Below are 23,878 nucleotides of genomic sequence, written 5' to 3'. Positions count from 1 at the left end.
ACTATGGTCCTTCATCTCAACTCAGCCAGAATACCAAAAGAAGTCTACGTTTTCAAAAGAAAGAAACAATACAAAGAAATTCATACAAGTCAGCATGAAAAAAAAAAAAAATCAAGACACCACTTACAACAGAAACAACCCTCTATCAGAAGCTATCTTGGTGCCACATTATATTTCACCAGGTGTAGTACATCATGAGTCTGCAGTGTGCCTAAGATAAAGATTAGGAAATAACACTCCCAGAGATACAGGTTTGATCTGCCCTCACACATTCACTTTGTCACACCAAAATCATGTGGAGGTTAGATCACATGGCACATTAGAAGAGGTTGAGAGCACAAAATCTCATTCAGTCTTAAGATGAGAAGGCTGCAAGAAATTCTACTGTTGTCTTCTATTGTTCCCTATTTAAAGGGAACATATGACAGACTCCTCTTGAACCATCAAAGTATGAGATGCAATGGACACAGCTAACACAAGGAAAATTACAATTGGATATTTTGGTTTTTTCTGTCATACAGTCCAACAGGAAAACTGCTTGTCCAGATATGCTAAGAAATCTCCATCCTTGGCAATATTTAAACACAAAATGCATACCCTGCTCTATTTTAGCCTTGTTTTAAGCAGACTATGAGAAATTGACACACAGAAGTCCCTGCCATCCTACCTCATTCTACAACCATACACTGGCAACACAGAGAGCGCCTCTTTCTGGAGTTCCCTGCTGACTGGAAGCTGGCTAATATTAGTCCAATTGACAAGAAGGATGGGAGGGAAGACCCAAGCAACCACAAACCTGTTAGCCTAACCTCAGTTGCTGGCAAAATTACAGAGAATATCCTACTGGGTACTACTGAAATGCAACGATCAGACAGTCAACGTGGATTCACAATGAGAAAGACCTCTAAGTAATTAGTTAAATTAGCTGTCCTTAGGACATATCCTCCTAGAAGCTATGCTGAAACACATGGAGAACAGGGAGGCAATTTGAAAGAGCCAGCACTGCTTCATCACCTGCAAGTCTGACCACCCCAGTGACCTTCTGTGAGGAAAGGACTACACCAGTGAACAAGGGAAGAGATAGAGATGTCATCTATCTGGACTTCTGTAAGGCCTTTGACTTAATCCCCCACAGCATCCAGCTAAACTACTTATGCTGTTAAGAAAGGAACTATAACAAACCCAAGAGATTTTGCCAATATTGTTTCCCAAGCTCCCATGACCCCAAATTTCCATGTAAAAAGCAGCTCACTCACCACTTCAGACATAGCTACAACTCTACTTCTCACACAAGTTACAGAAGTAGTTAAGAGATGGTCTGTCTCCTTCAGGCTCTCAATCAACTTTACAAGTCACCCATTTCCCAACAGTGTAATCACACTGCTCTAAACAACAGCCTCTCACATTATTAGGATGTCCACAATGCAGCACATCTCTTACAACAGAAGAGCTGATTCTACCAGAAATTTTAATGCTTACTCTACCATAGAAATTATCTTCAAGAAGAAAAAGTCTAAGCATAGCACTAAACCAGCAAAGTTCTAGATTCCCTGGGTCAAACACTGTGTACATGTTAACACTAGGCACTCATTAGGTGATTTCAATGTGTATTTACAATAGATTGTACTACTGTGTAAATGAGTGACTGTCTAAAAGGATAAAGGAGCACCTTACCTTACTTGAGCCTCCACTACCTATTTGCTTTAACACTGTGTAAACTCTTCCATTGATGACAAGGCATTCATGCGAAGGCACAGAAGCTGGAACCTGTGTACACATTGAAAAGGTTAAGAAATAAATATTGGTACATGCAACAGAACTTAAAAGAGCTCTACTTTTCATTAAGTTAAAATGCTTTAAGTTGTCTTGCTCTTTCTGAAGATGATAAAGATGTTTAGAAGCAGTAAAGAAACTCCAAATGAAAACTAGATCCCCATACGCTGATCATTTGGCATGTGACATCTGCACTCTTGTAAAAGTGCCAACGCTCCTCACACTGGAAATCAAGGAAAGGATCTTCTTTAATAAGGTTTCCCAGATCATTAGAGACACCTCCCTCTTTACTTATAACGTCAGAAACTACATTATCCAAGAGACTGTCAGTCTCAGCATGAAACTTAAGAGCTGTACTGAAATAATCTACCTTTCTATTTGAAGCTAATTACTAGCTAAAAGACTACAGTAGTGTGAAGTTGAAACAGCCTGCACTGCCCATATCTGCTACACCAAGCCATAGAAAGGCCTCAAGTTTGATTTAGTAATTTGTCAACACTTATCTAGTAGGAAGCTTAAACTTATCCCCCAGTTTTATCTACAGTTAGGATGGTTCCTACCTGAATATCCAACACATCTAAGGTAACCCATTTTTACATTATGTCAGGCCATAACAAAAGTATAAAAATTTGTGAAATCTAAAAAAAAAAAAGAAAATGGAGGAGAAATGCAATCTTTTACCTCCCTCAAACTCATGGTTTTCAACACACACTGCTTTTCTTTAATGGTACTGTACTGGGTAACACTACTGTAAAAGCACTGCAGAACAAAAATAGAGGCTCTTGTGCTTTACTGTCATTAAGTAGGACCTGAAAAGGCTTAGATTGCAGACATAAAGGCTCTAGTATTTTGACAAAACTGAATTGATTTTTCAACATCTGACTTAGGTCATCTAAATTCACACATACACATGAACAAAGTTATTTTAGGAATACTAGACTACTTTCCATTACTCCTCCAGCAAGATGAACAGTAACACCAGGTGAAAAAAAATATATACACATTTATTTTACCTAACAAATTCCCAATGAAAATGTGTTAAAAATGACAAAATTGTTACCTGCAAGCCAACTTGATTTTGAAATGGAGTTGCTGGAGTATGTGGTAAATAATAAGGGAACTGGCTGTAGGGAGTAGAAATTTGACATCCTGGTAGAAACTTGTCCTTTACGACTGGTGTGCTGAAACTAACAAAAAAAATTAATAATATCTGCAATAGTTGTATTTCCTTAAGATTATTTTAACAACAAAGTTGAAATCTTCAATGTTTCTTGAAAGTTAAACCCTATTGACTAGCAAGAGCTCAAGCCTCAACTTCATTCAATAATTATCATTAAGACCACTTCAACTTCTTCATTTAGAAGTCCTTTTAGAAATACACTGAAATAACATACTCAGTAAGTTTGTGTTTTTAAAAGTATTTCCTATCTTCAGACAATATCTGGCACTTCCCAGCAACTGAAAAGTGAAAGAACTATAAAGCTAGAAGAGCTGACTATAAGAGATTTTGAGCCAGTTACTCTTCTCCAGCTTATTGTTATTTATTCAAAAACTTTTTAAATGACCTCTTTTTTAAAGTAAGCCTATTAAGACAGACAACTTCAAAAACTCTCACTATTGCCTTTAGAGCTTTAGCTACACTGTGTATGAGCAGGAAGATCATGGATTTAAGAAAACTAAAGATTACAAAAAAAATCCTATGGTTTTTTAATCTGTTCTCTTGATGTGTCTACCATTTTTTTAGTTATATTTCTGAACATATTTTATTTTTCTCCCACTGCATTTACAGAAACTAAGGCCAAAATCAGAACTGGAAAAAGTGTATATAACTAGGATTTATTTGGTAGAGTAAAACCACAGAAGTAAAAAAAAAGGACAAAACCAGTCCAAAGCATGACTTTAAATATAGAAACACTCAGCAATTCTGCACATTTAGCATGTACAAACTAAGTAAAGCGAATTTATTCAAGGACTATTATCACATTCCTTCATGAAATTATGTGGTTCATGCCCTACCTATAGTCTGAATTCTACAGCTGTAGAGACAGAGGTCCTACAACAGGAACAGTGCTTACTCAGCATACAACCTTGGCCTATATGATTCATCCTAGAGACTTATGAAAACAATAAGTAATCATATAATTAGAAAGATTTGCTAACACAGGCATAGGGGTTTATGCCTTATTTAAGGTAACATGGATAAACAAATGCTATAATTTCTTAACATAAGTGCTTAATTCTGCAAGCTTCTGGATTTCTCAAAGTACTTTTAAAAAAACCTCAGACACTTGCATCATGAGAAATAAACTGATATATAATTATCAACCTAAAAAGCCTGTCAGCCACATAAAGTTACCCAAAAGAAAGTGTCATATAGCAGGGATTGGTGAAAAAGGTAATAGCTCTACTAGGGACTTAATGATTTGATGGTAAATATTCAAATGCTGAAAAGCTGCCCAAAAAGGCAAAGGCCCCTAAATGCAATCTGAATCTCAAAGTCAGGCACTTCACAGAAGCACTTAGAATGTTTGCTATCTAAAAGAAAATTTAACAAACCTTGTAAAAATCTGCTTAAACCTTTCCAGAGATCAACTACCATCTTATAGTAGGCTTACCAGGCCATGTAATCATTAGATGTGGCTCTTGGTGTTCCATAAACGTGTGCCGGGTCAATTTTCTTAGAAACAGCATCTGGTGGTGACAATCGTCTTGAAACAGGATGACCAGACTGTTCAATGTTCATTTGTTTTCCCTACAAAGGGCAAAGCAAGATATTATATCACACAAGGAACCACAATTAAGAATACAGAAATAATTTCTTCAACATGAGAAGGCTGCTGCTACCACACATGTGATATGTATTTTTGTTACTTTACCTCACCATAGCAGCTTTTCTGTGACACATCTTGAGTTGGCATTTTTTTTCTGGCATTAACACAGTTTAGTTTAATCTGCTCCAACTGTTTTCTATAGCTTTCCCCAAAACTAGATTGTTGCTGTTGACTTTCCAGACTCCTGGGCTCTGGTGTCTTCAGCTCCAGATGCTGAACTTTATTTTCTGTGAAAAAAGAAAAAAAAAAAACAAAAAAAAAAAACAAAAAAACCCAAAAACCAGAATATTAAAATGATTCAACATTCAACACTTGAAAAGTTTCTAGAATAATTTTACCTCATTTTCTAGCTGAGACTAAAACACAGATTTACTGGAATTAGGCCTTAAAGACTTTAATGAAGTCCTCAGGCTCCATATTCAATTCAGGGTAGTAAAATGGCAACTTTCTTCAATGTCTTAGGATAACACTGTGACAGTAACAGAGATGCAACTGTTTCCTACACCAACACAGCAATAAGAGTACACAAATTGTACTACAAATCCCGGGATACTGAGCAGGTTGATAAAGCACTGAAGATAAGCTTACTACCATACTCCAAATTAGAAGTCTGTTGTCTGCAACAATAAGTAACCTATAATCCAAGTGCAATGACTGAAGCCAGAGGCCTAAAGGGACTTGGCACTGTCTCCCAGCTCCTTTTGCACAGGTAGTACTAGAGTGAAACGGTGGGATGTGACGGTGCAGGCTGCAAACAGCACAACTTAGAGTGTTCCTTCATGAGCCTGAAAAGTTTTCTTTTCAAATTACTAGAAAGCATCCCATGCTGAGCAGCTTAGTGCAAGTCAGCTGCTGAAGGACTGAACTACCTCAACCAATACCTCACCTGGAAACATGAATGAAGCACAAACAGGGCAAGTATGACCTGAAACCCAAACTGTTCAGTGAATTTTTCCCACTGACTTGCATTGGGAACAGTTCACTGAGGAGCTGAGGTGACAATGAAGTTAAAAAAAAAAATCACAATTTTTCAACTGAAATGTTTCTTGCCTACAATACATATGTATTTATACAATCCTAAATCTAACTCTTGCAATGTTAGACATTTTCACCTAATTTTTTCAGCAGGATTTTTTTTTCAGCCACCTAGTGAACCAGCCTTCTGATGAAACACTGAAGTAGTTAGCAACTAACCATAGGAGGTTAGTACATGTATTTCATATTCCATGAAGTTGGTAAATAAATAGTAACAATCTTTTAGATTTTACTAGCCCTGAAATCCTTGCTATAAATCAAAGCTGGTTAGAACATTTTCCAGAAATACAACATAATGTAATCTAATACCATCCCTATTTCTAGCTGAATTCACACAACAGTCAAAATCCATGTAATATCTAGTGAAGTATTTCTGAAATACACCAAAACTGTTTTTAAAAGAACTTTAAGACTCATTCTCCAAAAGTATGTTAATAATGCAGGAATTTCCAATTTTTAAAAAACATTTAGCAATGTATTTTTTAAAAATACAGAATAGCACATTTTCCATGCTTATTCTATTTCAAACTATTCAGACATGACATTAATAGTTACCTGCTCTTTTCGTCACAAGACTTGCATCCGCTTTGGTTTTGAGAGTTACAGTTGAACTGGTAGCTGTTTCTGAGCTGCCCTCATCCAACATCTGCAACTGTAAAGCTGTTTTTTCTTGTAAGGACTAAAGAACATAAAAAGCATCTTAAAAAAAGAACCAAAGGAAAATTCAGGAGTAGTATACAAGAGACATTTCCTTAAGGTGATTAAGTGGCAGGTGCACCGCAAAGCAAACATGCCTCAGGGAACTGTGCAGGTTACACAGACAAGTATTACTGATTCTGTTTTTAAATACATCAGCATTCTAAATTTTCATAATCCAGTTGCTATAATAAAAGCCTAAATGCTTATTATTCTGAAATTTTCTTTTAGGGGATGGGGCCATGGAACATGAAAATGTAAGACACAGTAATGAAAGACATTTGTTTTTTGATGAAAAAAATCTATCAAAAGCTGGAATTTATGGCTCCATAGAGCACTAACTTTGTTGAACAGACTTCATTAAATAAGGTACTTCCCATGGTAAAATTCATGACCAATGCTGAAAGAGATCCTGTAGTCAAGTTGAAATCTGTTTATCCCCTCTTCAAAAATCACATTCCAAACACTACTCCCATTCCTCCCATCAGATGTACTGCTCAGAGAAAGCTCTTTTTTAATGCCCTATTATGCATAACAATTTTCAAGTTTAAAAGCCACAATGAATGTTTCTATCCACAAATGATTACTTAAAGGGAAATCTTACATTATTTCCTTCTCAAATTGAAAAAGGTGTTATCATTCTTACTAATATCATAGGATAGCTAGAATTCCTTTATATATTTAAAACCACTTAAGTTACCTGCAAATCTCCCAGGCTGTATGAATCACGCCCACAAGTTTTCGGTTCTGATGGTGGAAAAGGTGCAACAAAAGCTGTTTGTTTGGAGCTGGATGTTTGCCTGTTGAAGTAATATTCTTAATTACATCACATATCAATACAGCGTGGCAATGGTCTTTTTTGGGAATGAGATAAAAAAAGTAGTTGTGTGAAGACTTTGGCTACAAGTTTCAAATACACAGAAAAGCAGGTCCACTCGAACAGCAAAGTGAGAAACAATACAAAGAAGTCCCACAAAATGGGGATCTAAAAATATCTGGAGTTACAAGACTGTCTTATCTCTTATTTTAAAAACTGAATTTCATAAAGATATTTTGAACAAAATTTATTTCCACTTTAATTTCCATTTATTTTGAGCTTACAGATTAGCCACAACACTCTCTCTTCATCTTCACATGCTTTCATACAAAAAATTTCCATAAGACTGCAAGTAGGTTACTCCAGTATCTGTTGCAACTATAATAACTATTTGTCTCTTATCCTTCAGGTCAAATTTGACAGACATCTGACATTTCCACTATGCAATCAAAGTACCATTGAAAAGAAGTATTGAAATCTGTTGTGCTCTAGGTAAACCCAATAACCATACCTCTTCATAACACTAGCTGTGAGTGGGACATCTGAATCCTCCATGTCATCACCATCATCAGATACTAGGGTAACAGGAATCCTCCCAAATGGGCAAATCTTAGAACAAAATTCAAAGTTATCAGGTGTGTAAAGCAGAGTAAAGACTAAGATTCTAAACAAAACGTTACATGTTTTACCTGGTTAGATTTGTTTAGTGGTCTCAATGGATTGTGGTAATTAACTAGGGCACCCAGTTCCTGTGACTTCTCTTCCCTAAAAGAAAAAACAAACTCAACCAAAAAAACCCACAAAACAGAACACACAACACTGTAATGCATGTGTTTGGTTTTGGTTTACATGCTGTTATGAGGCATTAAATAAGAAATTAAGACATTACCTAAATAAAGATCTGGTAATAGTAGAAGAATTTTCACTAGAATCATTCTTTTTTAAGCTTCTGTGATTTCCACCTGTATTCTGAAGTCCAGACTCCTGTGTACTTGATACTGTAGGGAAAATAGTTGGAATCATTTAGATCATATCAGACAAATTCAACTAAATTATTCTAAGCAATTAATTGGGTTAAATTAAACCAACTGATTTCACTGATAGCAAATTTGAGAGCGGTCATATAAACTATGTGATGTCAGGGAGTACCAAGGCAGGCAATAGCAAAAAGCTCATTCACCAGCCCCATCTTAATCCATAAGAGACTCCTGCTTGATTATTGAATATTTAACAGTAGTTTTATTAAGTTGTACATTAACTGTAAAATTAAATGTCAAGTCAATTTAATAAACTTTGTGAAAGTATATATTTCAGATATGCTTTACAGTAAACACAACCAGAAATCAAGTTACTTGAAAAGCCATTCTAGAAACTTAAACCCACAAATAAACAGTTCAGAACAACACTGTCTTGCACATTTTTTCCCTACAGGTGAAGGGAAGGTCATTTCTCAGAGACAAAGAAATCACAAGAACTCTGAATACACTAATGAAAATGTATCAGCACCTTAATGAACACACATTCACCTTACAACAGTTTAATTCTTCATATAGAGAACAATGTGAATACAAGCTATTTTAAGCACCTTCAGATAAACAACAATCACTTGAACTCAGCTATTTTCCTGACAAACCATTTTTTACAAATGTAAATTAATATCTGGTTATTTTGGTTAAGATCTCTTCAATACTACTATTTTTTTTAAAGACACCAAAAAGCATATTTGAAAAAAAAAATCTAAGTGAACAGGAAGCGTTCAAAGCCAGGTTGAAAGCTTTGAGCAACCTGGTCTAGGTGTTCTGGAACCTGGAAGGTGTTCTTGCCCCATAGCAGGGGATTGGAACTGGATGACCTTCAATGTTCCTTCCAACCCAAACCATTCAAAAATTCCAACTAAGATACTATATAATATGATCTTCCACATAATAGGCCCTATGTTCCATCAGTATAGGAAATTTTCTGCTTGTCCAACAAAATCCATGGCTACCCACAGCCTTCAAATAAATCACAATTTAAGGACTTTTATATAGCACTTAACATTTTTTAAATTTTATCAGCTCTTTTAAATGGATTTTACTTTTCTTTTGAACTCTCCCATATCCCTCTTCTACTTTCAGCCAGAAGTCAGATTTCTGGTAGATGAATAGTGCAGTACTGGCTATTTTTAATAATGTTTTATGAACGACTTATGTTAATAGACCTAACTAGTCATTTAAATAAAACAAGTGCCTCAATGTAAAGTGTAGTTTTATTACCAACCCAGGACCATCACCATATCACAAATGCAACCCACACTTTTTCCCCAAATATTTTTTTTAAACCACCAGCTGGCCACTGGACTCTCACACTCTCACACCCAGCTGGTGATCTACAATACTTTCATTCCTCCACAGTCTAAGACAGCCTATCTGCTTCTTATGATACTCCTGACCACAGCTGGATCCCATGACCTAAGGCTCTCTTCCACCCAAAATTATTCTAAAATGGTTCTGCAATCTACATTTCTGAAATACTAAACTATCTTTTCCCAACTAAACATGTTTGATTTCACCTGGTCTGTCAAATACTTTAGATTGCGGCGCATGAATGAAAGAAAAGAAATCAAACCAAAGGTTTCTAGACTTGATGCGTGTTTTATATTTGCTTCACAACACTAACTGCATACAACTGTCAAAAGCATTCTGCACAATTTCCTGAAGCTGTGAATGAATGCATTTACATACACAGTATTCATATTTGCAAATAAATTTTCAAAAGCACCTCTTCAAATGGCAATACAAAACAGAAAATACCTAAATGCCAATACACTAAAATTGCCTCTGTTGTTCCAGAGGACTGAACAAATTCACTTAAAGCCAAATTCAGTGATTTACCCCTTGTATGTTTCAGAGTTTGAGATATTTGAAGTCTGGTGTTATTATTCTTTAAATAACTAAATTTAAAAGGTAAAAGTTTATAGCTTGCATTTTTCAAACAACTAATTACAAACGTATATATATGAAAAATAAATAAGCCTACTCTTGCCCCAAAGTTCATTGCTTCCTAACTGGGAGGCAGGGTTTGCCATTCACTCCCACAGGTATTTCCTTAGGTCTGCAGCAGGAAGTCAATAATGTCAGCAAAAAATTATACAAACCATGAAGGATATTGGTATCCCTCATGATATTCTCCTGTGGCACAGTACATAAGCAGTGGCATTTATGATGTCTATAGCAAATTAATGATAAACAGAATAAGACAGAAAATAGAGTTTATTAGAAATGAATGCCATAGTTGAATACTATTAAAATGGTTCAACCCTGCTAGTGTTTCAAAGGTTGATTCAATAGGTGCCAAGCAAATCTCAAATACTACTTCTGAAGATATATCCCTAAGGAAATTAAATCAGACCTATTTTTACATTAATTCTGTCCTTACACAATGCAAAAATATGGAAGTGCTAGACATCACTCTTGAAAGAGTTAGCTACACACACTTCAGTGCTGAAGTCAAACTATATTTTTTGCTCAATTCCACTTCAAATAAATTGCTCTGTTGAAAACTTCAAGAAATAACTGTTCCCTTTTTTGAAGTTATATATCCAGCAATAAGGATTACTTAGGATTTATGACACAGTCGAGCATTTCAGTCTCGTACAACAAACATATGGGTTTTGTCCAACATAAAGTTGAAACTGATTATTTTTTCTAGATTTGACTTCACTGAAATGACTGTCAAAGCTTTCCCAGTCTGTCACAAGATACACCTCCAAGCAACCTATAGATGTGTAGCTTAGCTTATATTTCAGTCCTAATTCTTCTCCACCAACAGCAGTTCTTACTTCACACTTAGAGCTGTGAGTCTCTAGTACAAACTGCAAATCCCTGATGACAGCCAAAGGAACACTGCAGAATTACAGAATTGACCATAGCACAGCTCCTGCAAACTACACTCACTGCACTGAAGATGAAAACAAGCACTGAAGGAATAAGATTTATAATATAGGAAAATATATCTGTTTATTGGACAATAGAGATTCTGAGTTTGTATCTAGAAGGAACAAACACTAGTTTTCTTTCCAACTTAGAATCACAACATGCAAAAGCAACTAGTATTTTAAGAAACTGCAGTTACCTGCAAAGTTTTCCTTCTCCTCATCTGAAAGTAACTGCTTTTTTTTCAAATGTAAGTTTTGCAGAGCAGTTTCCAACAATTCCAGAGGAACAGCAGAGCACTCCACAGCTTTCTGAAGGATCTGCTTACACTTCTTCTCATTTTCTAAGTGTAAGAAACAGAGTTAGAAATCACAGAAGTAAAAAACCAATTACACTGTGCAAGATTTTTAAGCGAGATAGTTACATTCATGTTGTCTTATATTCACTTTGCATAGCTCTATGAAGCCATTGTTCATTAGGGACACCTCTCCTTACACTGCCATTTTAAGGAAACTGCCTGGAAATACTTGCAAGTGAATCACACAAATCAATTTTTCACATTAAATTGAACACCAAGTCGCAAAATATGCATTCTCAGTATTTTTTTAGTGTTGTAGGAACTGTAAGAAAATTGTACTCATTCTAAAATCCATTTTTTTTCTGTAGTATTTCAGTAAGGAAATATGACTTTTATGGACTTCCATTTAGATGTGACCAGGTAAAAATGTTATTATGTATATACTATGAAACATCTTTAATCCACTTAATAGAAATCACATTTAAAACCAGCTGTTGTTAAATAAAACAACTCTATTAAATAAAACAGCACTACAGTTAAGAAAAGAGGAGAGAAAAGCAAGGATGTTACCTTTTCAGACATTGCTAAATGGCATAAACAGAGAACTTTGAAGAGAGCTGAGGTGGGAAAGGGAATGTGTTAACAAAACATATTGAAGCAGACAATTTACATATGTAATCATGTACACAGGCATCTATTAGAAAAAGTCAAATAAGGAAAAACGTGTGCTGTAACCACAACACTCTGGGCAAAATGATGCAATGTTTTGCTACAGCTGTCAATGCCCCTGAAACCCCAAATGCCCTTCTTCCTCCTTTCCAAAGCAGCAGAACCACTTTGTTCTTACATGCATGCCACATACATATTACAATAGTCAAGTATATGCATAATAGCATATTTAAGAGCACCATGTCCCCCACACTCAAAAAAGAAGTTAGACACCACTATTGCCTGTAGTTCAGGCTGGTGGAAGTGCAGTGTAAGCACCAGGAACTTATGCTTTAAGTAACCTATTTTAAGAATATTAAATGGATGATGTCAAACACTGAAGCAAAGAAGCATCAGAATTAGATGAGCTATAATTTCATTTAAATCAATTTTGTGCTAATTTGTTAGAATCTGGTTTTTAACCACATAGTCAAATACTGTTTTTTCTCCTAAACTGTCAGTGAAGTGGATAGGCTCTAAGAATCCTTAACCAGCATTCTGTGATTCTACCTTTGGCTATATTTAGTAACCACACATTGCTTCAACAGAACCTGCTACTCGAAAGTAATTCCTCCTAGTATTGTGTGCCTTGTTGAGTAAGAAAGAAGGTGACACCAAAATATGTATGTGAAAAACTGCTTCATTCCCCTTAACAGATGAAGATCCAAGGCACAAAATAAAGGCAGAAGTATTTCTGAATTCCAATCAGTGCACTTCATTACATACCAAAAGCCTGAATCAAGCACCCTGGCATAAGATCTGAAGCAGTCAAGAGTAGAGTTTTATCTACGATCATGAGTTGTGACCAGTTCACAGCAAACTGTCCTCAAGCATATCACCCAAGGTACCCAAGTAATGACAAGACAACTCCTCATCTGAGGTATTTAAATGAAATTTCAGTCAGTGTTTAAGTAAAAAAAGAGCCACAAAAAACAGATTGGCACCTTTATTGTGTCACTCCATTTCCAGGTCACTAATATTCAATTATTAAGAAATCAACATCAATTTGCCAAGTCTAATTTCACAACTTGAGCTTTTATCTTGAGCAAAACTGTGAGCTAAGGAAGAGAACGTGCAATTAAGTTTTTCTGCTTAATGCAAAAGAAAACACTGACAGGTGTGCCAAGCACTGCTGAAATCACTGGGATGAAGAAGCAACAAAGCACTATCCTCCTTCCCCTCTAGCCTAAGTGGACACAGTGAAAAAGGAACAGCACTCTTAAGTAACAATTTAACTCACATGTTCCACTAATCCTCTTTGAAGCACCCAACAGGGACACTATGGCTCCATACATATTACTAAAGGACACCTAGATCAGCTCAAGGGTAACAGATACAAATCAGAGAGCACACTGCAGATAAAACAAAGCCGATCATAACTGGCTTATTTCCTTTGGGATTAGGACTTCATTCTAGGTTGATTACTTACTGTCAAAGTAAGGTAAACTACTGCATGAACACATCCCATAACTACAGGATGAATTTAGTCACCGGTAACCTGTAGCAACTTTACTACACTTCACTAAATTACACAATAGGTTTTATTACTCTTATTTAACAACACCTTTGTTATTGCAGTATTAGTGTTTAATTGTCTGTTTAAATAAACATCCAGTGCTCACTTAAAAATTATTATCTTTTTACTACTGTTTGGAAGTTCAATACCACAAGTTTATACTAGAACAAGACTGGTCAGGTAACTGAATTATGCATAACACAGAAACTGTGTCATTTCAAGACACAAACGTGCGTATTTTTACCTTTTTTTCCCCAACCTCTACAGAAGTCATCCATAAAACATGATATACTTCTTGGGGGGGAGTTGGTTCATAGCCTTTCCTGCTCTAATGCCAATCAACTTATCAATAACGAAAAACTGGAAAATCTGAGATGACGAGTGAGTATCTACTTTGATTTTAACAAAATGGCTCTGCCTCATGGGCCACTTTGAACATCTAGACAATATCCTAAAATAGTTAAAAAGTAGTACTGGAGCAAAAATGTACATACAAAACCACTATCAGTGGAAAATAAACAGAAGTAAAGAAAGATGAGTAAACAGTAAAATATATTCAGAATTTAGAGCGTAGAATAGACATTAATTTATTTAGTATAGCTAAATTTAGAGCTAATTTCTCATACTAGGCAGTATGAGAAATATATACAACACACAATAATATAAAACAACTTGCATGATATTGAAAAAACAAGAAGGAAAACAAATCACAAAAAAATTAATATATTAATCAAGTCTCTTCCATTCAAATAAGACAGCTTTCATAGAATGAGCTTGTCTTTCTGTACAGAGTAAACTATCAAAGGAAGAAATACCCAAGGTGACATATGTCACTGTTCAAATCACCCATGGAAACAAAAGAAGCACCCAAAAATACAAGCCTGTGCACAGCCAACACAGCCTTGCTAGCAAGTACCTGGGCAACAAAATTGCATATTGTTTTTTATTAAACCAAAATACTCTGTCAATCTACGGATGCTTTGTGGAAGAAGACAATTTCTTCCACAAGCAAGTATTTGAGCCTCACTTTTCAATGCAGGAAGAGCCTTACTCAAAAGGCTTCCACTGCAAGATCTAAATTAGGAAAGTAGAAACTACTAACAATTTTCACCTGGTTTGAAAGTTATTTCTAAAACAGAAAAAAACTGTGTGTATAGTTTCATTTTAAAAGTGAGCACACATTCTCAGTAAATTTCAATTTTAAAAAATCCAAACTTTGTTCTGATTCAATACCTATCAGTTTCCTTAGAAATTATGTAAGGGAGCAGAAGTTTAAAACAACAAGACTGAGAACAACACAGAACGGCAGCACCAAACAAGCTTTGTTTTAGGGGTTCTTTTCCTTTTGGTTTTGGGTTGTTTATTTTTTTTACAAACCTTGTGATAGCTCAAACTGTGCAAAAGCCACATGCACAAAAGCAAATTTCTTGCAGTTCAGTCTGGCCAGATGAAATTGGTCCCGTGCCTCCTCTGGATCTTGAAGACTGTAAAGACAGCACATTCATAGTTATACAAGGTGAAGAGGCTGAGAAGGATGAAGTTCCATGTACTGGATGAAGCCTTGAACTAACTTTGAAAAAGCAATCCACCTATAGGCTAAAGATTTTCCTCCTTACAGCAATCAGTGAACTACAAATAAGCAAAGAATTTTAAATGCCAATTATTGAAAGATATCAAGCTGAACCTTCCCAAAACTCAAAGGACTCAATCCTTAAGCTCTTTCATACTTGATAGTTCATTTACTTTTGGCAAATTTTAATCCTAGTGTTACATTCAGCCATGAACTGCTGTGCAGGTTCATGCTTACACACAGCACACCCACTTTTAAATATTCGAGAGCAACTACAACCTATGCAAACACCAGTCAAGATACAAAAGGCCTAAATCTACATTACTATGAAATACATCAATGTTTCAACTGACAAAAAAAAAAAGGGAGCTTAACAATTACCACCAACATCTATAATCAAGAGATAAAGAAATTCTTTCCTGAGTTCCCCCTTGGCTCAACAGGTACACAAAGGTACCACTTAGATTTATGACCACGGTCCAAAATTAAAAGTACCGAAAAATACAACATGGAAAGGTAAAGAACATTTTCAGTAGAATTCTGTGAAATTTTGAATGAAAGATGTCTCTCATAGTTTAGGCATGTTACTAGAGTCACATAGGTTTACTGAACTCAGCTCTGATCATCCAAAGCAATAGGAAAGGCACAGAAAAACCTGTCTGCAGGCAAAGTCTGCGCCAGAGAAATTAAGCTGTAATGTGTTACATTCACTTTCAAAGAGTTTGTTAAAATGTAAGTTCCTGTAGAAAGCAGCAACAGGCTTGGATAGCAACACACAGAACAAGACCTAACACTAGCAACAGGCACCAACTGTCACACGCTTGGTGGCACTGTGCTACAGCCAGAAGCATTCCATGAGAGGTCTGGCATTGCAAATGTATAACACAAAAAATCATAGCAGCATTTGCTGTCCAACTATTTCAGAGCACACTCAAGGGTTCTTCAGACCAACTTGGTATAATAATAGGGCAAAAGGTATTGGCACAGCCAGACTGCAGCTAAAGCAGACACCAGGAAAAAAAGGTCCAGTGCCAAGAATGGAATAATCCAGTATCTCACCTAAAGGTTGGGCAGAGAAGTGATTGCAAGCAGGCTTGGGGAGAAAGACTAGGGGGTGATGGCTGATGAAAAATTCAACATGTGTGCGCTTGGAACCCAAAAAGCCAAATGGAATTATGGGTTGCACCAAAAGGAGCATGGCCAGCAGCTCACAGGAGGCAATTCAGCACCTCTGCTCTTGGGAAATCCCACCTGAGACACTGCATTCAGCTCCCAACATAAAAAGGACAGGGCCCTGTTGGCACAAATCCAGACAAGGGCCACAAAGATAAGGCAGCTGGAGCACCCCTCCTATGAAGATGGGCTGGAAGAGCTGGGACTGTTCCCCTGGAGAAAAGAAGGTTACATGGAGACCTCATAGCAAACTTCCAGTATCTGAAGGGGGCCTGCAGGGAAGCCAGAAAGGGACTTATTGTCAGGAACTCTAGTGGTGGAACTAGGAAAAATGGATACAAAATGAAAGAAGAAATTTATGCTAGGTGTTAGGTAGTTGCAATAAAGAGGTAATCCTCTTTATTGTGAGGGTGGTGAGACACTGGAAGAGGTTACCTGGGGAGGCTGTGGATGCCCCAACCTTGAAAGCATTCAAGGCCAGGCTGGAAAAAGCCTGGAGCAATCTGGTCTAGTGAAAGGTATCCCTGCCTGCAGCAGGTGGGGTTGGGACCAGATGATATTTAAGATCCATTCCAACCACTTAGTATTCTACAATCAGAACAAAATAGTGTTGATGGCAGTAAACACTAAAATCTCAAGCCACTGCCACTGCTTCTAAAGTTTGTGATGCCAATTTGCTCTTCCACCTTTTTTAGGTGGAATATTTGGCAGAACAGCAAACAATTCTACCGAAAAACACATCTCTTCTCCCACCCAAGGTAGTATTATCAGAGCACCTATCAGTGTCACTTCAGTTGTAGCATCAATATTACTTTACTTGCAATAGCTCAAAAATAAACCAGAAGCACTCAACAAAGTCATGAGATGAGAGGATTTTCTTTAACAGAAGCTAAAACCAAGTAAAGACAGAATATATAGTGCTGGACAAACTGACAGCCAGTAACAGAGAGGGTAGAGCGTAGAACACCTGGGAAATTGAGAAGAAAAAAATTATGAATAATAAACTTATGAGCAGCAAGTAAACATGCCAAACACAAAAGATCCAAGTAAGGAGCCGCTGATTAACTTAATTTCCAAAAATTACAATCAACATTGTTTTCAGGTCCAACCAGCCAAAAGTAATTTCATTGCTGGCGAGATTACAGACGTAGTTCATAAATGTAGTTTCATATAAATAATTGATATTATATGCTACTCTGGACAAGAAATCCTTAGATTATAGAAATTATTAAGAACAAACTGGTATCAAAGTAATTTCCAAATGAGGAATCATCATTTAGGGAGATCTTTATAGTGAAGTTCCAGTGGGATTGATGCTATATCAGATTTTGGTGGGTACATTTTTTAAAAGGGGTTTGGAGTAGGTTGTTCATCTTTTAAAAATAAATTTTTATTAGGCATGTCAGGAAACATGTGACTGATGATATTCGCCAATTAAAAAATATGCAGCAGAAAATAAAATGTGCAGACCTGAGCTACCTAGTGAGATAGGTAAATTCTGTAATGCTGGCTACTAAAGTAGAAGTTATTTTAGTACAGCTGTAGAGTGCATTTTGACAGTGAAACAAGACAGACTACTCTCCCAAAAAGGTCCCTAGAGGCTGTAGCAGTGAAACAGCTGAAGATGTTTCAGTTAGACACCACAAATAGAACTGTTCATACTATTCATGTATTCACAAGCTACTGACAGCACCTTTGGTTTTGCTTTCTGCAATACATCACACAGAATACTGAACATAGCTCTTGCACACATCTTAAGAGCATCCCACCTTTCAAACCATGCTCTAAAGATCAAGTGAAAATAGGTCCAAGTGATTAGGGAGGTAGGAAATAATTTTTCTGAACTTTGAACTCTCCTACAACGAGATAAGAGATGTGACTTGATCACTATTCTGGAAACGAATTTCCACAAACTAGGATCCACAAGCCTATATTACACAGGTTCTGCTCTGAGGAAAAGCAACGGATGTCTGAACAGGAATGCCACTTTGAAATGTATCTTTAAATCTCTTTAAAGAGATTCTTTACTCCACTTACAAAAAAACACCTTCCCTCTTCAAGATACAAAAGATTCACACGGTCATTATTCACTCCTGTTTCTCAACAGGAGATTCAACAGATTACTTCCACTGTGTGCTTTTAGTAACAGTGATGCAGCAAGGTCCATGCAAAGGACAGTGCAGAGTTGTAGACATTTATACTGCAAGATGAAACCATATACCAAAAAGTCAAACAGGGGAAGAACATGACAGAAAAAGATTAGCTGTGTTCACTGGAAAATCACCTGCTCAGCACTGATTGTTAGATTGCTGCATTGTTCAATTACAGCTCTTCATCAAAATATTTGCTGTACTATTTCAAGCGACAAAAGAACCCCTTACGAAAAAAATTCTAATTATAACTCTGCCCCAAATTATGTCTGAACACACCTGTACAATCACCCTGCTCGAATTTGGACTGAGTAAAGCAATAAATGACCACAACCAAAACTAATTTTCAAAGTGTGGAACTAGAGAACGACGTTGAGACATCCTTCCTATCCTAAGGCAGTTAATTTAATCAAACTGTGATGATCTTGTCTAGTAAGAGAGAAAGCATATTAAAATAAAGCTCAAAAAAGGATTTCAGGCTATTCCCTCTTGTACCTTACATGGAGAACCAAGAAAAAAAGTAGTGTGTTAACATCTCTAAATCAAATAGCTCTAAACAATCATATTTATTAGCATATACAAAAAAGGCAAGTACTGTGGAGACAACAGATAAGCTGACTAACCAAAGCTACTTACCTTCCACACTGAAAATGATAACTTGTGGCAGAAAACACTAATGAAACAAGGTATTCTTATCTTAGTTCAAAACAGAATGATGAGTTCTCATATTGAAAATTTATACTTACGCTTTCAACTCAGCAAATCTCACAAGGATGCGAGCATAGCTCTCATCTTGACTGTACTTTTCTGCAGGTAATGCAGTCACTGCTTGACTGTAACGGCCAATGAGTCTATTGAGTAGGCTAACATCCATCTGAGGAACACCCTTTTTCTCTAGTTTAAGTAAAAAACATAGCCAATCTTCTGGATTATTTGTTGTCATCATTATTTGATTGACAGTTCCAGAGTTATCTGACAGAAATCCAAAAAAGGAGATTGATTAAAACAGCAGCAAATATGTACAGAAAACACTTTTTATAAACTTTTGTGCAAGACAGTTACTGACTATTTTTTAAACAAGATTAAAGCAACAGAGCTAAGAAATAATGAGAGATGAAAGTAACTTTGTCGTCATTAATATTAAAGAAACACTAAACTTAAAATCATTTCAGTTAATGGTTCTTTCACTCAGTCAATGTTAAGAACTTCTTCATAACTGACAGCAGAATAACAAAACCAAATACCTGTTGTATCAGCTGAGATTTTAGTATAGTTAAATTCATCTGTGATATTCTCTTCATTTCTGTATTTGTTTTTCAAGTTTCTAACTCTATTCATGATTGATGTAATCTGTGGCAATCCTCTTTCACTTGGATCTGTCTCCTCCATCTGCAGGCACAAGGTTAAAAAACAACAGAGTTACTGAAGAACCCTGTTGTAGCTCACTTTGATTGGAATTACCATGGGAAAGCCTCTCCTGTATCATTTGGAGCTTGAGACTCAACCACATTATGTAACAAATACTCTATTTAAGCCTTTGTCAATGTAGTTATACAAGTACACTGCTTCACAGAAGACAACTTGGACAAATAAAAAGAATTGGTGCTTAACTGATCCACCCAAATCCTAATCCATGCTTCACAGTAGCCCTTTCCAATAAGGTATATTCAACATTTGAATAAAATGGGGAGTATGATGTGTTGCCTGAAATAGCTTCCAGTCCATCACATTAAATCATGTTCTGTACTCATAATTAGGCTGGCTTTAGTTTAGCACACAGTGTTAATCCATGCTCTTTCCCACAGGTCACAGCAATTAGCTCTCACAGTGGGGTAAGCAGAAAAAGAATTCACATTTGCTTCTGTTCAAAGGACAAAGACAAGTGACACCTATTTTTAAGATTCTGAAAGGAGGTTTAAAGATTCAAAGACTTCTTATAAGAAACTTATGTCAAATCCTCAACATACTGACAGTTTATCAGCATCTGAGATAATACATGTACATAGCTGAGAGAAAAGAATCTAGGCAATCTGAGCAGAGCAAGACTGCAAAAATAAACTAAAAAAAACCCTAATGATTTCTTCCTTTTCTGCCTACAATAAACAGCTTTTCCCACATTAATGTTCCATGCATCAAATGAACATGAGAATTCCAGTAAAAACTGTGGTGAATTTAGTGCATATTCAGGGGGTTTGACATTCTAATTACTGGGAAGTTTGGCCCAGAAACAAGGAAATTGATGCACTTCAGACAGATTAAATAGGTTCAAAGAAAGACTAACTTTAGTTCTACAGTGAAATGTTGGGTTTTGTTCCTCTTGCACTTGTGTATAACAAATCAACAAAAATTGCTAGAGGGTTAGAAACTTCAGATCTACTTTTAGGTGAACTATTGCTAGAGAGGGAATTGAATGGAATGAAGTTCATCTACCTTTAACCCCACTATCCAAAAATACACCAGGTACCACTCTCAGGAAGTTCCACAATTTTTAGAGCATTATTCACCAGAGGCTGGCATGTCTTTAAGAGCACCAGGCTCCCAGCTTTCCCCAAGCAAGGATCATAAATCAGAAAGATTATCATGCTCACAAGAGCTTGCTTATAAAGGCAAAAGCAGGCACATTTCATGCTCATCCTGAACTAGGTATGGCCCACCAAGAATACCAAGCCTCCTCTTGTCTACACGGAAATGTTTTTTAGGTTCAAAACACAGTTTCACTGTGTAAATCCCAAGACTTAATCCAGCAAAAGCACCATCTACATTACCACTATGAAGAGGCCTTAGCACCTCAAGGGTCTGGAGGGACACTCAAATAGCCTCAAGCAAGACCTATGACAAAAAAACCCTAAAATCCTATGAAAGCCAAAGATTGTATGCTAAATCAGTAATACCTGAAACACTATTTTTGATTCACTGAACAGAGACAAATAAAGGAACCCCCCCTCTAATTTATATTCAAAATTATACACTGAATAGATTTTAATTTCAGTGCTTGTTTGGAACTTGCTTTAATATGTATTTCTCCCTCAGAGCCAATTTAGGCTCTTGTGAGAGTGTAAACTGTCCCATCTTTTGGGGATCACGCTGCTAAAAATTACATAGGTGATTACTATAGCTAATACTGTTCATGTGCCATTCTACAGATGATACTTACTCACTTCCTAAGGAAAATTTTAGTACACATTGCAGTTTTGCTTTTTAAAAATACTGTAGAAGGGACTACCAGAAATCAGATACTCCAAATCAACTCTATATGGGTGAGACTATCCACAGAGTTCTGATTTTCAGCTGCACCCACTCCCTCAAAGTACGGATGAAGTCAGATTCTCCAGAACCTGAAGCACCAAGACAACCAAACGAAATTCCCCTCATGTTAAGAAACACCACAATATCTCATTACAGCCATAACTGCTAAAAATTCCCAGGTGGATTTCGGATTTCTTAAACATAGTCTTTAAATTTTCTCACCAATATCAAGGGTTCATTATTCTTCCTGCAGTGATAGCTTCCCAAATGCAGTAGACAAAAAGAAAAATAAATTTCTGTATAAATTTGATCTTAAGTCGCAACAATATTCATCAAACTTACATTTCTGGTGTGCTGTTTAACTGCAACGTGTTACAGAGAAAAACTCCCCTGAAGAATGGATATGCCTTGTCAAAAAGGTAAGATGGATGAGGGCCAGACTACCTCAGATGATCCCAAGAACCCAAAGGCAAGAAATTAAGTTCTCCATCCTGAAGTTCCTGTGCAAAAATTGATGGGTGAAACATTGAAAACTTATTGTGCAAGCTTACCTAATCTTCATATCCCAGAAATACAGTCTTCATCAAAATCAATTAAACTATTCCCAGTTAGTAATAAAAAAAAAATAAAAAAAGCTTAAGGACAACATTTTGAATGAGGACAAGCACTTCCAAATGTGTCAGCTTGCTGTGACCTTCAGAGACTAAAAAGCACACTAAGGGCATATTCATCTACATGTTGTCATGATTTGCCAGCAATCTTTCTATTCATGCCAATATTCAACCATAAGCAAGTATTCACAGGTGTTCTCTTAATCTGCTGCATAATTACTCCTAAAGAAATCACTTGCCATCAATTTCACTGGTAAATATATATATTTATTTATTTAAAATCTGACAACAGCAAAGACCTAAACCAGCCACACGCTGGTGTGGAGCTCCTGAACAGGAGCTGGGGTAGTAACTGCAACAGCTCCACTGCAGCATAACTGAGATGCAGAAATGCCTACAGGAGAGGAGATTAGGGAGAGCCAGGGAACAGGGAGAACACGAAATGCAGAGATCAGGAAGAACTACCACTAAATAAAGTGTAGTAGTTAAATAACCACTAAATAAAGTGTAGTAGTTAAACAACTTCAACCCCTCATACAGACCCACCACACAAGGAGCCAAAGGACAGAGACTTGAGAGCAGTAAATGGATAAATTGGCAGTACAAGTTGGTGTAAGATTCCACATCAAACACACTCAAAGATATTAACTGATGATAAAAAGAAGTAACAGCATCCAGTCTTGAACTGCTGTATTACACTGCTTGTTCTGTTTATGTCTTCGATAGAGAGGTAACACCTGTTTCTGAAGCATCTACCCATGCTTTAAAAAAACTATAAACGTGCATAATCTTCCTGCTGTTTTGTTTACAAGTCCTAAATCAGGATTTTTTAAAAAGGAAAACGAAAACTCCCAACACTAAGAAAAACCGTCGTCGATTTAAAAAAAATTAGCAACACTAGGAAAGAAATAACACAGAAAAATATTAAAATCTAATGTAACACCGAAAGGATAAGACACCAAGATGCAAAACAGAGCTAAGTAAGAAAGAGACTGAGCAGCAGCGGAGCAGGTGAGGCAATGCGGCAAAAACAAAGACAGCGAGGCGGAAGCCGCAAGCAGCTTTCCTCGCCCTCAGGGGCGGAAGCCCAGCGAAGCCGCAGCCCCGGGGCCGCCGAAGAGCCCGGCCCTGCACACCCGCGGCCTCACGGCAGACCAGCACCTCTGCTGCCCCCCGGCCCCTTCACGCACCTTGCCCCACCGCGCTGCTCCCCGGCCCGGTCCCTGTCCCCTGGCTGGCCCCCGGCCGCCCTCACCGAGGCCGCTGCGGGGTCGGGACGCGGCTCCGACCGAGCGCGTCCGCGCGCTGCCCCCGGTTTGAATGTGACCCACGCCCCAAGAGCGCCCTTCCCATTGGCCGGAAGGCGGGAGGAAGCGAGCGCTGATTGGCTGAAGGAGGGAAACACGCCCGCTCATTGGCCAGTGGCTGCGCCATGCCCGTCCCAGCGCCTTGTGGGGCCCGAGCGGAGGGGCGGGTGCGCATGCGCGCTAGGGCGGCCGCGGCCTACTTCTGTTTATGGATGGGGGACGCGGGCATGGGG

General features: G+C 37.3%; 1 protein-coding gene and 1 long non-coding RNA gene across 4 annotated transcripts in view; one reads left to right on the top strand and one right to left on the bottom strand.

Annotated features, from left to right (window-relative positions):
- The window catches only part of TTK (TTK protein kinase), a 29,303-nt gene extending 5,650 nt beyond the window's left edge, over positions 1–23,653 (bottom strand). For 2 of the 3 annotated variants that reach the window (XM_064412519.1, XM_064412521.1), the window contains exons 1-15: positions 23,529–23,652; positions 22,070–22,227; positions 19,726–19,870; positions 19,228–19,453; positions 14,966–15,072; positions 11,266–11,409; positions 8,042–8,150; positions 7,842–7,917; positions 7,664–7,761; positions 7,036–7,135; positions 6,195–6,318; positions 4,650–4,831; positions 4,389–4,525; positions 2,834–2,960; positions 1,675–1,767 (exon numbers count right to left, since the gene is read on the bottom strand). In XM_064412519.1, the coding sequence (XP_064268589.1) occupies positions 1,675–1,767; positions 2,834–2,960; positions 4,389–4,525; positions 4,650–4,831; positions 6,195–6,318; positions 7,036–7,135; positions 7,664–7,761; positions 7,842–7,917; positions 8,042–8,150; positions 11,266–11,409; positions 14,966–15,072; positions 19,228–19,453; positions 19,726–19,870 (1,668 nt within the window). In that variant the 5' untranslated portion in view covers positions 22,070–22,227; positions 23,529–23,652. Of the gene's footprint in view, positions 1–1,674; positions 1,768–2,833; positions 2,961–4,388; positions 4,526–4,649; positions 4,832–6,194; positions 6,319–7,035; positions 7,136–7,663; positions 7,762–7,841; positions 7,918–8,041; positions 8,151–11,265; positions 11,410–14,965; positions 15,073–19,227; positions 19,454–19,725; positions 19,871–22,069; positions 22,228–23,528 lie in introns of all 3 variants that reach the window. The other variant, XM_064412520.1, reaches the window with a different exon arrangement.
- Positions 16,304–20,129, top strand: LOC135296313 (uncharacterized). Its single transcript, XR_010358385.1, has 3 exons — positions 16,304–16,558; positions 17,027–17,089; positions 19,877–20,129. It is a non-coding gene; the product is annotated as an uncharacterized LOC135296313 (long non-coding RNA).
- Positions 23,654–23,878: the final 225 nt, after the last annotated feature.

The sequence above is a fragment of the Passer domesticus genome, chromosome 3 (assembly GCF_036417665.1).
Source record: "Passer domesticus isolate bPasDom1 chromosome 3, bPasDom1.hap1, whole genome shotgun sequence".
Classification (NCBI taxonomy): Eukaryota; Metazoa; Chordata; class Aves; order Passeriformes; family Passeridae; genus Passer; species Passer domesticus.
Note: the sequence above shows the minus strand (reverse complement) of the source record. Positions and strands in the feature narration are given on the sequence as shown.